The sequence below is a fragment of the Anser cygnoides genome, chromosome 1, assembly GCF_040182565.1.
Source record: "Anser cygnoides isolate HZ-2024a breed goose chromosome 1, Taihu_goose_T2T_genome, whole genome shotgun sequence".
In the NCBI taxonomy this organism is placed as follows: Eukaryota; Metazoa; Chordata; class Aves; order Anseriformes; family Anatidae; genus Anser; species Anser cygnoides.
Window position 1 is genome coordinate 139,766,680 of NC_089873.1, and position 12,747 is coordinate 139,779,426.

Sequence of the window (12,747 nt, forward strand, 5' to 3'; positions counted from 1 at the left end):
ATTAGAAGTGCTGCATTTTGTCTGTACTTGTCCATTCTGGTCAACGATGAGGTTATAAAAGTGACTGAACACGTTTTAGAAGTTGTTCTTGAGCCTCTCCAGGCAGGAAGTTTGGCTGAAGTACGTGTGCGCTCCAGGTTTGGGAGTGTGACTCTGCTAGTTCCCTATCCCTCTGTACATGCAAAGCGGGAGCTTGCTGACCGGGTGGCGCAGGTCCCTCTGTCCGCTCTGTGCCAGCCAGCTGCCCCCTGGCCCTGGAGTGGTCCTGCAGCCAGGAAGGGAAGCTCTGCAGTAAATCCGAAGGCGAGAAGCCTGTCGAGGCTTCCTGCAGTTAAGTAGGTTTTAGCATTTGTGAGAACGTGTGAAAGCTTGTAATCAGGTAAGTTATGAAATTCAGATCTGGTATTTAAAGAGAAAGGAACTCGTCTTCAACATTACCACATCATGTCTTGGAAAACTAAGACCTAAGAAGATTACAGCGCTTCCTGCCTGCAGCTACGCAGCCTCTTTGTTCGGGAGCCTGAAGATTTGATGCTTTTAATGCTACTTGTTTTCAGCTTCTTTTTTTTCCCAATCCAAATAAACCATTCTTTTGCAATATGCTTTCCTCAGATATTTGGGGACTTCCTTCTCAAGTTCTGAATAAAAATAATCTTTTTAAAGATACTCAGTAAATTTTCGGGATGCTAGCATCAGCTGAATATTTGAACTAGATCAAACAAGGGAGGAGTAGAAATAATGCTGTGAAATGGTGGTAAGAATTAAATTGTGCTTGACAAGCTGTGGAAGATCTGCACACTGCCTTTCCCCCAGGCAGTCTGTGTATTCCTTAATATAATCAATAAAGGATGTTTGTGTTTATCAGTCTAATATTGTTTCCATTGCAAGACATCATAGGTACTTAGACTGAGTTCAGTATTTGCAAAGAAACTGAATTTTGTTCATCTATTTTACCTCCTGTTTTCCCCAACCAAGACTGGGATCACTAAGTAAAAACTATTTATTCCTGTAAGACTAACCCCTACTCTAAGACCAAGTGATTTCTGCAACGCACTTGAAATAACATAAGTCATGTGTTTGTGAAGTTAGCAGCAAAGAGGTTTTTGTTTGTTGTTTTTTGTTTGTTTTTTTTAAAAAAAAGTCCAGTTTTGTGCAGTGTAATGCTTGAAAATGTGACTTTTTTCTGAATACCCTGTTTAAGTGTTCTGAGCCATCTGATTAATGAAATAAAATGGTCAAATCCGTGTCTATTTAAAATCTTAAAATCAAGTCTGCTCTCTTGTTATGGAACAAGAATTGTATTTAAATACTAAATGATGACATACGCTCTGAAAAATGGAAGCATAATCAGCTGTAATCTTCAGAAAACATGCTTTATTCTAGAGAGGCTGAGTAATTACACACATGCCCCAGTTACAGTCAGAAACTTGGGTTATGACACAAAATTTTAAATACCAAGCTGAAACGCCCCAGTTTCTAAATAGGAGCCCCAGCCTTGTCTTTCCAACAGAGCTTTTAGTCATTGTACTAAAAGAGGAGAGAGCTCTCGTGGGCTTAGTCATACTCTTCACCCTGCGCAGAAAATTGCTTCTCTTGTATTTGGTTTCTGAAATGGTGGCAGGAGGCAGAGCTGCCCTGCTGAGCTTTGCTGTGCTCACAGCCTCCTGGAGGGGTGCCTGGGGCAGGAGCAGAGTTGCACCCTCGCAGGTGGGGATCAACAACCTTCTGCTTCCAGACTGGTCCATCGCTACCCAAAAAGCACAATGCCACTTCCATTGTATGAACAACTGGCTCTCGACTGTATTTTTCTGTTCTGTTTCAACCAAAGGTAGCAATTCAGGTTTGGACCCCACGTAAATAGTAGCACTGAGCAATTTAAAGCAGCTGCAGGGAGGAAATCCCAGGGGATTTAGGTGCAGTCTTGTTTAGTCAGTTGGCTACACGAGGGAGTCTCCTCAGCACAAGCAACAAGCACGTCGGTAAAACCCTACTGCAAATACAGATAAAGTATGGTTTACCCTGAGAATTGGTATTTAGGAAGGGGGGAGCAGGGAATAACACCATCAAATTTCTGTGCTTCTCCCTTTGCTAGGAAGGAGCCATCTGTTATTATGGGCAAACGTGAACAAATCTACCCTCAGGTTACTGAAAGCCATCACTTAGCTGCAAGCTTCAACAAAGCTACTGCTAGAGCCAGGCGAGGCAAAGGCAGCAGCATGGAAAAAAATTGCACAACCATTAAAAAAAAAGTGGTGGTCCATTCTGGGCGTTTATCCAACACAATTTGTGACAATGGATATGGATTTTTTTTTCTTGTAGACATTCAAGCTTTGTTTATGCAGTAATACTATGAAAGTATGAAAATACTTGATTGCAGTAACCAACCCAATTTTTACCTTCAGGCCGTTACTCCAGAACCTAACTGTCCAAAGGACGCAAACATTGCTCCGTGCAAATTGCAGCTATGCCATTACAGGTGTTCAAATTATGGCTCAAACTTAAAATGCTTCTAGTCCTACAGCTGTTTTAGTGTAAAGAGGAGCTATCAACTTCCCCGGAAAATTTTTACCCTCGCTGGTTTAAAACCACTAAATATGGAATTATCTTTTCATATGTAGATGAAACCCTGCAGATATTCAAAAATAAGTCTTGGGAATCATTCCGCAGGGCCTTACACTGCTGCTGCATTCATTAGAAGAGGAAAATGTTCTCTTAATTAAATGCCTGTCTCTAAATTATTCTGTCAGGTTTGTAGCATCACAGGAGACTCCCCTCCCACCTAACCCACTACCATGCAATATTTAAGATTTTAATAATAAACTTTATCAGAGCACAGCCTACCTATTCAGAGCTGTGGGCTTTTTGACACGAGAACTGGGGCATCGCTCCTCTGCTCTGTAAAAAAAACCCAGTAAATGGGTTTTGTTCTCTGTCTCCGTGTCGCTGAGGAGCAGTGCAGCCGCAGCGGGGAGCTGAGGGGCTCAGACCCGGAGCTCCTCACAGCCAAGAATTTGCAGGGCTGGAGGTACTGCCATGACTGGACGTGCTTCCACGGCCACACAACCTGAAATCAGTTTCAAATTGAGCCAAGGCCGTTCAGTTTTAAAACTGCTTGCTAGCTGTTGCCTTCACGGTTAACATGAGCAGCTTACAGACGACACATTGACCTACAGTGGGGAGCCAAAAGCGGCAAGGCGTCTGCTTTCCATGGAAGTATCAAGACTGCTACACACAAAATGTTGACAGGAGATAAAGGTTAACTCCTTATCTGTCAAGAAACAAAGTTTAAGTAATACTGGCTAGATACTCCTGATGTGAATGTAACTGCTTTAAGTTGCCAGAAGAGCCAGCTAACAAATATTTTAGTAAGAATTTAGTGAGAATTAATAGCAAGCTATGGCGCCCAATTTACAATTTATGATGCAAAATGAAATTCATATAAAACGATTCCTCATTTGTTGCTGATATAACTACAGTCACTTGATCAGAAAGAAGCAACTCGAGGCTGGAGCCTCTTATATGCATCTTATATCAAAAGAACAACAAAACAAAAACCATTTGGAACAGGCAAGACAGGTAAGCAAAAGCACCTCTTTTCATGTGGGAATTTGGTGTTACATAAGCAACTAAAACATTTACCTGGTCATCTGATACGGTGGCATTAAGGCAGACCTTGGAGTGATTCGGCAGCTTGAGTGTGGAGTAGGGAAGTTGCTCAATATGAAAGGATAAATGAACCCCAAATTGCTCCATCAGAACAAGAACTGTAAAACTGAGGCCCGAACTGGAAACTAATAGGTTTGGAAGCTGATTAATGCTTTGTTGCTGCTGTTGTATAAAAAAAAAAAAAAAAAAGAATCGTATAATTGTGTGCTTCTGATAAGACACGGTTAACAAAGTTGGTAAGGCAAGTGGTGGCAGACTGTTTTCTGCATCCAGTAAGAGAAGTAAAAGGCTTAAGCTGGAGGAGGAATGATTCAGGTAGACAGCAGAGAGATCTTTTAACCAGGGGCATACTGCTGGGGCTATGAAGTCTCCATCCTTAATGAGCTGAAGAACAGCTTGGGACAGGTGACATACGTCACATCCTATTGCCCTCAAAACACCTGAGACAAAATTAGGTATTGCTGCCTGTTCTTAAACTGGTTTTAGGGGGAGGGAAAAAAAAAAAAAAAAAAAGACAATTCACCTAAGTCATCTCTTCACAAGCAGTAGCTGCAATGATTATGATAAGCTGAGGAAAGTTTTCCAAAACTTCCATCAGATAGGCCTCCTCTGTACCTAGGCTGGTCTTTTACAGCCCTCTCACATTATTTTAACAAAGGCTCTCTCCCGTGGTTTAAATGCTCACTAAAACATAGCTGAAAATACCTGTTTCATGCATGCGCATAAATTAGCAAGACGAGACTAATTTTACAAATTCGTAACAAAGCATTAAGGGCAGCTCACCCACAATGAGGGCAGTATTAGGGCTGTATGGCCACGCGCTTGGGTACACAGCTGGATTTTTACCCATTGCAAGTAAACAGCACATGGCTTGTGTTTACACAAACACAGAGCATTTTCCCTTTACACTCGGTTCCTCTCTTCTCAGAAAGCAGGGCAAATGAATTTATGATGTTAGTTTTGTTCATCATGATTTATTGTACAGCCGAGCTCTAATAGGTTTTGCTCAAATCCTGGCAAAGACAAAATCACCAGACTTCTTCCTCGGACTCTTCATGTGACGCTAACCCACTGCAGAATATTCCAGAACAAACTATTTTGCAGCATTTCTGTGGAGGTCAGCGTTACCTCCTTTTCACAGAGCACAAACAAAAACGCACAAAGCATCTGTAAGCCACGGGCTTGGCTCTTTTTGTAACATTACAGCTGATTTTTCAGAAGGCTTCAGCAGTCAGTCTGGAGCTTTCCACAGGCCACAGGGCTCCTGGATCACACAGCTTCACCTGTTGCCTTCGCGTGGCTGTCCAAGCAATTCCTTTCCACTTCTATATTAGTGAAGCTGTCTCCTAAAAGGAGCTGTCTTTTTTTTCCCTCCCTTCCTGCTCCATTTGGAAGCCTCCTTCAGAGCCCCCGCACTGGTTTCACGGTTCAAAGAAAAAAACCACCTTGTTCCAACTTCCAGGCTAAAGCGATTCACTGCCCATGTACAAATGTATGCTCCCAGTCTTGTCCATAGCTCGACTCGCCTGTCCCCCACGCACCGCTGCTCACACTGCTGTGCACCACCTCCATCTCCTCTTTCCACCTTTGTTTTGAGGCACAATGAGGCAAATTCTCGAAGATACGGGGCTCCTAGTTCGCTTGGCATTTCTCTGTATCTGCTAAAAACCTGACTTGGTTGGCTTTGAGCCACCGAGACACAGGACACAGCGGTGCCACCGCACGCTTGCCCTTTCCCCAGCCAGCTCCCCTCGGGGGCTCAGGGTCACCCTGCGAGCCACCGGCACCCCCCGACACACACTGACTCCTGCTGCGGCCCTTCTGCAAGTGCCAGGCTTCACGCGGGATCGGTTCCTCCCCAGACAAGGGCCACCTCATGGAAAAAACCCACCTGCGATACACATACAGCTGTCAAGGAGCATGGAAGAGGAGGCAGCAGGTTTCCTTCAGTACCTGACTTCACCACACAGACATTTAATGGCTCTGTAACGGCATGTGCACCTACAAGAGGCTTCCTGTTTTGTTTCTGTTTGTAAAAGCTCATACTGAGGACTCGATGGTCCTTGGGCTCGATGATCCTTGTGGGTCCCTTCCAACCGAGGATACTGCATATTCTTTGGGAACAACAGATGTCAGTGATACGCACATGAGTCACTGCTAGCACTGGTGCTTCTAAATCCGAAGTGCAAACGTGTTACTGGAGCCAAGGGCACAGAGGAGGGCCTCCTCCAGACCCACCTGTTCCGTCTGCGGGTTTTAATGCCCAATGCACAGGGGATCGCAAAGCCCCTCCAAATGCACCCAGGGCACAGCCAGCTGCATCAGGCAGCTCCCACATCACCCCTTTTACTCGCAAGCCAAGCTTGACAGTACTGGGGGGCAACGGGGGGGAAGAACCTGGTAAAAGCTAAGCAGGAGAGTGCTGCTCCCGCCTCGGGTGCTGCTGGGGCAATTAAGCTGTGGGGCAATTAAGAAATTCCTTAGGCAGCGTGGGGCTGGAGGAGAAGGCATCAGCGGCAGTGCAGGGATGGCAGCTCCTCGTGGTACGTATGTGGCTTTGGTTCCCAATGCTGTGTGCCTCACACCGCACCGAGCTTTCCTGTGGGGAAGGCAGAGGTCTGAGCATGCTCGCTGAAGAGAAGAGCAAGGCAGGTTTCACTTGGTACAAAATAAAGACAGACACACATACCAAAACCACTTTTACTGAGCACATGCTGGTTTTTTGCAAACATTAATGTATTTGGCCAACTTGGAATGGCAACAGTGAAACAGAACACGCATCCCTTGCACAGAGGTCAGTTCCCCTGCCCAAACTGGAGTGCTCGTCCCAAAGCACTGACGTGACAGGAGATTTCACAGACATCTTTGAACACAGGCAAAAGACCACTGCACCCTAACCCTGCTTTCGAAAGAAGATGCACTCCATGGACTGAACTTCCCAGAGAGAATTGAAACTTAAGCCCAACACGAAACATTTTAGCCTAGATACAGTTAAAGTTTGGCAAAGTTAGACGATTAGAAACGGGGAGAGAAATTTGGGAGCACCAGGGAAAGGTCTGATTCCCGTTTACCAACACCAAGAAATGGTGCCGTGGGTCAGCAGCAGAGCTGAACAGCTCAGTGCTGGAAGCTGTAATCTCCTGGTGCTAAAAGCCTGCAGAGGGTGTAAGCTCTTCAGAGCCAGCCAGCTTCCAGCCAGCCTGCTGTCCGGAGCCGAGACCGCTGAAGGTATGCCTCAACAGCAAGAAACGGGGCCTTTAGTCACAGAAAACCACAACTTCAGTGCCTTTGGATTTAAAAATTCAATTTGGATTAAAAGCCTGAGTTTGGATTTTAAAAAGTCTCTCTCCTATGGCCAGTGTGGCCTTGAAAATTTCTGCTGGTGCAAGACTTGCTACGATGATCTTGTTTTTGCCATATTCGTCTCCACGGTGGTAGGTGTCACGTCCAGTTAAATAGGGATGGCAAAATAAGTTAAGAGAGTCCCAGTGCCGGACGGATTGCAGGGTGATTCTCAGAAATCACAGGCACCATACTCGCTGTCCCTGTACTCCAAATACCATCAGAGAGGTTGAGTGACAATTCTGCAGGCTGAAGAAAAGGACGGCACGTGCTGCCGGGCGTGCTGGCTCCTTGCTGTCTTCCGAGAGCACAGCTCTCTGAGGTATTGCTTAATTGCGTTACCGTAAGAAACCCCAAAGTTCTGCACTGATTTTTATAATCTTACTGAAATCTGTGATATTGATACCTGAAGAGAATTTAACATAGAAACTCGCAACTATTCTTGAAGCGCAGGCAGAGCGAGCAGGGGGACAGGACAGAAATGACCGGAGCGATGCTGAAGCTGTTAAATAAGTAACTTCACTACCATTCTCCACGACTGCTCTAACGCTTCTCAGGGGATGCTGCACCAGGAGAGCTTTGTGCTGCCAAAAAGAAACTGAAAAAATAAACACCTCTGAGCAACGAAAACATTTCTGCTGCAGCTGAAGCGTGTGAGCACGTGCCACGGGGATGTACAAGTGATGCTCTAGGACTACAAACAACGCAGGGGCTCGGTAGTTTTTGACTCCGGACCTCCAGCGTTTCTCTCAGGTGTGTCAGTACAGTTGTCGCCCAACTATTTAAACACAGGCACAATGTTGTGACAGAGCAATTAGCAATTCCAGCGTGGGAACGCTGCATTCAGAACACAGTACTTTACATACAATTACAGTGCTCAAGTTTCTACCTCCCTTAAGGCAAACGCGTGACAACGTTTAAGTTAAGTAAAACCAGATGACAGAAATAAGTTGTGTAAGCGTTTGTCTGTTTTGTTTCCATTTCCCACCGCGGCTTAATATATTAATGTTGTTAATTCATTACAAGCAATGCAACACAAGCATACACTTTCCCCAAATCTCAGCCTAAACTACTCAAACTCGCCACTAGGCAGCTGCTGCACAGTCCTGGATGCTCTTGCACACCCTGCTCTAAGATCCTGGTCTGTGCTACTCCATTTTTCCACTTCATATATTCCCCGTTGATCATTTTGTAGAGTCTTCTAATAAACTCTCATGCCCTGAATGCAAAACGGAAATTGCACTTGCTGTATTTGTGTATGCTTTGCAGAACAGAGCCCTTTTCACAGCACTCAAAAACCTACAGGAACAACGCTGGGTCTTAGGAGAACAGCTTGGGGTGAGAAAAAAATCGAACGAATCACTAACAAAAAGAAGAAACTGCATCAGGGAGCAACTTCCATTGAGAAAAATAAATATGGATACAGAAAATGCATCTCTGTCAAGCGTGGAAACTATTTCAGAAGACACTAAATTTTAGTTAGTGGATTTTTGCAGCTATAAGCACCTTTTGTCTTACCACGATGAAATGGTGAAGCTAAGTGTGCACTTTCAGCAACCTCTCGTGAAAGACCATTACAGCCCGCAGTGGCAAGAAGATATTCCTGGCCAAGGTGAAGCGAATGCTCAACAACCGTGCTGTACAACCCTGTGACCGCAACATGCTGAAAAACAAACCGGCAAGCTATCCTGCATTTTGATCTCCCATCTGACGTAAGGAAATAAGTACTGTACTGTCTTTTGGCATGCGATTAAATCGTATTTTCTTCCCAAACCTGTCCGTACAAGCCAGGCTGGGTGTTTTCCAAATTAGGCTACCCGACACAGGTTATCAAGGCATCAGGACAGGTATTGTTCATCTAAACAAATCCCACTGCTAAACAGCACCAGAATGCCCAGAGACAGATTCTGCTCTCACGCGTACCTACAGCAGAACACAGAAACATCCCTTAGATAATACAGAGGTCGTTTCAGTCCAAAATGAGCCCCTGCAATTTTCACCTCAAGCAGAAACCAAAGGATGCACAACTGTATGACGCATGCTACCATGAAATTAATTGATTTAGTCAAAAACACTTTTATGCCTGCACTTTTCCTCAGACAATGACAGCACCAATGCTTCTACTGCTAATGTACCCTTGGGTGGGAAGGCTGAGGAAGGAAAAGAGCTAAAATAAATTAAGGTTCACCCTAGCACACTGGCATGTTTTACAGCGCAATATGCAAAGCATGAACAACTACAATGCAATGCGAATGTTTGTTGTAAGACAGCGTAACTCCTTTGAACTGCCTTTATTTCCAGCACTTTATATAAATATAGCTTTGTTCTTGAGCCTGGATTATCCTCAGTTTGAAGTTCGTGTTCTCACTTTGTGTTGGAGGACTGCATGTAAGCGTCCCCACAGCCTCGTATACTCCCGCAGTGCCACTGAGACGCTGTCAGATTGGAACGGACTCAAAAGCAGCCCGTAACGAGTTACAGCGCTGTGTCCTCACGTTACATTTAAACCTCTTATCCCCACATTGAGAAACAGAATGAAGATGCTTCCATACACACACACACACGCACACCCTTCTCATACAAAATCCACGAAGTCTGCAGAAAAATATCATTTGAAAATCCAAAATGAAACTTAGAGTGTTTTTTTTTCTCTATTTTCTTTTTTTTCCCCCTTAAATACAAACTTTTATTTGGGAGCTTCTTTTGCCAAGATGAATTTGCTCAGCCCTGTTAGGAAGCATTTGCTTTTGTCCAAGCACACGAGTTACCAGCTGAGAGGATGTTATTGTTCGGAAGGGATGTGAACGGGGGAACCTGCGCACAGCACAATGTATCAGTCAGGAAGTTAGGGAAGAAAAGTGATTCTCTCATCCAGTTGAGGAAACAAAATGCAAATATCAAGAGTTCACCTTCCAGCTACTGTTATCTCTACGGGTGTCTGCAAAAAACATGTTAGTCACCTGTATTGCACATGAATATCACCATGAAGCTACAGGACCGTATTAAAATATCCTACTTTACAAAAGGGTTACAGATTTCTTTAGAAAAGTTACTATTTCTGAAACAAACATCTCCAAAACACTTAAGCATCCGAACACCTTCCCTGCTCCTACAACCAAATACCCGAGAGCTCCAAGGGACAGAGGGGAACTGCAACTAGGAACGGGAAAGAGACAAAGCCACCCACACAGACAGAGCTCACATGGGCTACGAGCTCAGCAAGCGCCAACACCAAGGCTTCCTCCCTCGGCGGGACATCCTCCTGTGGTGCGGGCGAGACTCTGGCAGTCAGGCCGTGCATAAACGCCATGAATTTCACAGAAGCCTCCTTTAAGTGTTTTAAGAGCAACACAGCGGAACACAACGTGTTTTCATGCTCTGGAAAGGGTGATCCTCTTACGTTAATAACTTTTGAGTCCTCCGATTCCTTACTGAGAGTTGTTGTCCGGGGGATTTTTAAAATTTAACACAGCATTCTTGTTTTCTTTTTACACAACCCCCACTCCTGGCACGGGGTCGCAGTTTCACGTCTAGTGGGCCTCAGAGTCTGGCGCTGTCCCCCAAGGGCATCTCTTACCGAACACCTCAAAAACGTGTCCCTTCCATCGTCACCCTGGCGGCCGCGCTCCCTGACCCCTCGGCACCCAGCGGGAGCTCAAACCTCCCTCCCTCCCTCCCTGTGCCCACGCCAAGGCCAATGCCAACACGTTCACCAATGCCAATGCCAACGTGTCCACCAACGCCAATGTCAACGCCAACGTGTCCGCCAATGCCAACATGTCCGTCGACGCCAAGGCAGAGGCCCATGAGGCCGTCACTGCCCTGTCTCAGCCCGGGCCCCGTGCCGCAGGGCATCCTGGCGTTGGTCCCGGGGCCGCTACCGCCCGTCGTCGGCGCTGAGCGGGTAGGCCAGCAGGCTCATGGCCTCGCCGCACGCCGCCTCCACCTGCCGCACCTGCTGGCGGCTGAGGCGCTCCCGCCACGCGTGGACGGCCTCGCGGGCGTCGCGGGCGGAGATGAGGAAGGGCCGCTCGGAGGAGTACGCCTCGCCGCGGGTCATGTTGACCACGAAGGCCTCCATGGCGGGCGGCACGGGCAGTCCGGCGAAGCGCAGCAGGCGTCGCAGCTGGGCGCGGGGCTCCCGCACCAGGTCCTCGTAGCGCAGCTGCGTGTAGCGGCGACGCAGCCCGGACGGGGCGCGGCGTGCCAGCAGCAGGTCGCGCAGCCAGGCCTGGCAGATGACCTCCAGCGCTCCGCCGAGGAAGAACTCGGCGCGGTGCTGCGGCGGCGGTGCCCGACCCGCGCCCAGCAGCCCGGGGGCCAGCGGGCCGGGGGGTCCCCTCGGTCGAGGCGGCCCTCGGGGCTCGGCGCGGTGCCGGCTGCGCAGCACCTGGATGCTCTCCCGCAGCAGCGCCTGCTTGGCCTTCAGGCGGGAGTTGTGGACGGCGCGGGGGTCTCGGAAGAGCTGCACCACGCGCAGGTTGAGGCCGGGCTCCCTGAGCAGCGGCAGCAGGGCGCCCAGCTCCAGCAGCCGCACGTCCTTGATGACCACCACCGGGTACTTGCGGCACTCGGCCTCCAGCTCCCGCAGCGTCCGCGGCGGGCAGCGCTGCTCGCAGGCGGCGCCGTCGATCAGGCCGACCTCCCCGCGAGGCCGCGGGGCGGCGGGGCAGAGGGGCGCCGAGCAGATCACCTTGTTGGTCCGCCAGCCGAAGATGCCGGCCGTGGTCAGGTTGGGGGAGCCGGGGGCCAGCGGGTCGCGGGGGCCGGCCGGGGCGGCGTAGAGGCGCAGCACGGAGAAGTCGCAGCGGAAGAGGGAGCGCAGCATGTCGCGCAGGGCGCCCTGCAGGCTGAGCGCGTCGCCGGGGTACAGCGCCTGCCACAGGTGCCACATGGGCTCGTAGAGGTAGAAGACGTCGGGGTGCTGGTTGAACAGCTCCCCCACGAAGGACGAGCCCGTGCGCCAGGTGGCGTGCAGGTAGATGTGCCGCTTGCCCGCCGCCGCCCCGGTGCCGTTCCCCGCCGCCCCTCCGTCCCCCTCCTCCTCCTCCTCCTCGTCCTCCTCGTCGCCCGTCGGCGCCGGGCGCTGCTCCCAGCCCCACTCGCTCAGCGCCTCCTCCAGGCTGGGGCAGCGCCGCAGCAGCGGCTCCTCGTCCGCCCGCGCCCGCCTGGCCCCGTAGTCCCGCGCGTAGGGCACCAGCAGCAGCAGCAGCAGCGTGTACAGCCCAAGCGCCACGGCCAGGCGCCGCGGCTCCCCCCGCCAGCACCAGCACCACCGCCGCCGCCGGCCCTTCATGGCGGGGGGCGGCCCCGGCCCGGCCCGGCCCGGCCCGGCTCGGCTCGGCTCGGCTCGGCTCGGCGGAGCTCGGCGGGGAAGGCGGCGAAGTTAGCGGCGGGGGTGTGGGCTCCGGGCGGCCCTCCCCGCCGGGAGCACGCCCACGGGCACCGCCGCCTCCTCCTCCTCTCCTCCTCCTCTCCTCCTCCTCCTCGCGGAAGCGGCCGCACCTGCCCCACCGCAGGGCCGGGGGCTCGGCCGGGCTCCGGAGGAGCGGTGCCGGGTCCCGACGTCTCCGGGCTCTGCGGGGAACGAAGGCGGTGAGGCGATGAAAGCTGTGAGGCGAGGCGCGGGTGTGTTTTCAGGCGCGTTAGAGGCTGCGGTGGGTTTGAGGCGTGCTGCAGGAGGGGAGCCGAGGGGGCTGGCCCGCGAGGGTTTGGGTTTTGGGGCCGGAGGTGGGCATC

At 49.9% G+C, this 12,747-nt stretch overlaps 1 protein-coding gene across 1 annotated transcript; it reads right to left on the reverse strand.

Annotated features, from left to right (window-relative positions):
• Positions 1-6,352: 6,352 nt before the first annotated feature.
• Positions 6,353-12,419, reverse strand: CHST7 (carbohydrate sulfotransferase 7). The gene has a single exon (XM_048051186.2). It carries the CDS (start codon positions 12,302-12,304, stop codon positions 10,886-10,888), a length of 1,419 nt encoding a protein of 472 aa, XP_047907143.2. The 5' UTR covers positions 12,305-12,419; the 3' UTR covers positions 6,353-10,885.
• Positions 12,420-12,747: the final 328 nt, after the last annotated feature.

Bases quoted from the DNA above. Each gene is read 5' to 3' on its own strand.
- CHST7 (XM_048051186.2), bottom strand. From the start codon at position 12,304: ATGAAGGGCCGGCGGCGGCGGTGGTGCTGGTGCTGGCGGGGGGAGCCG.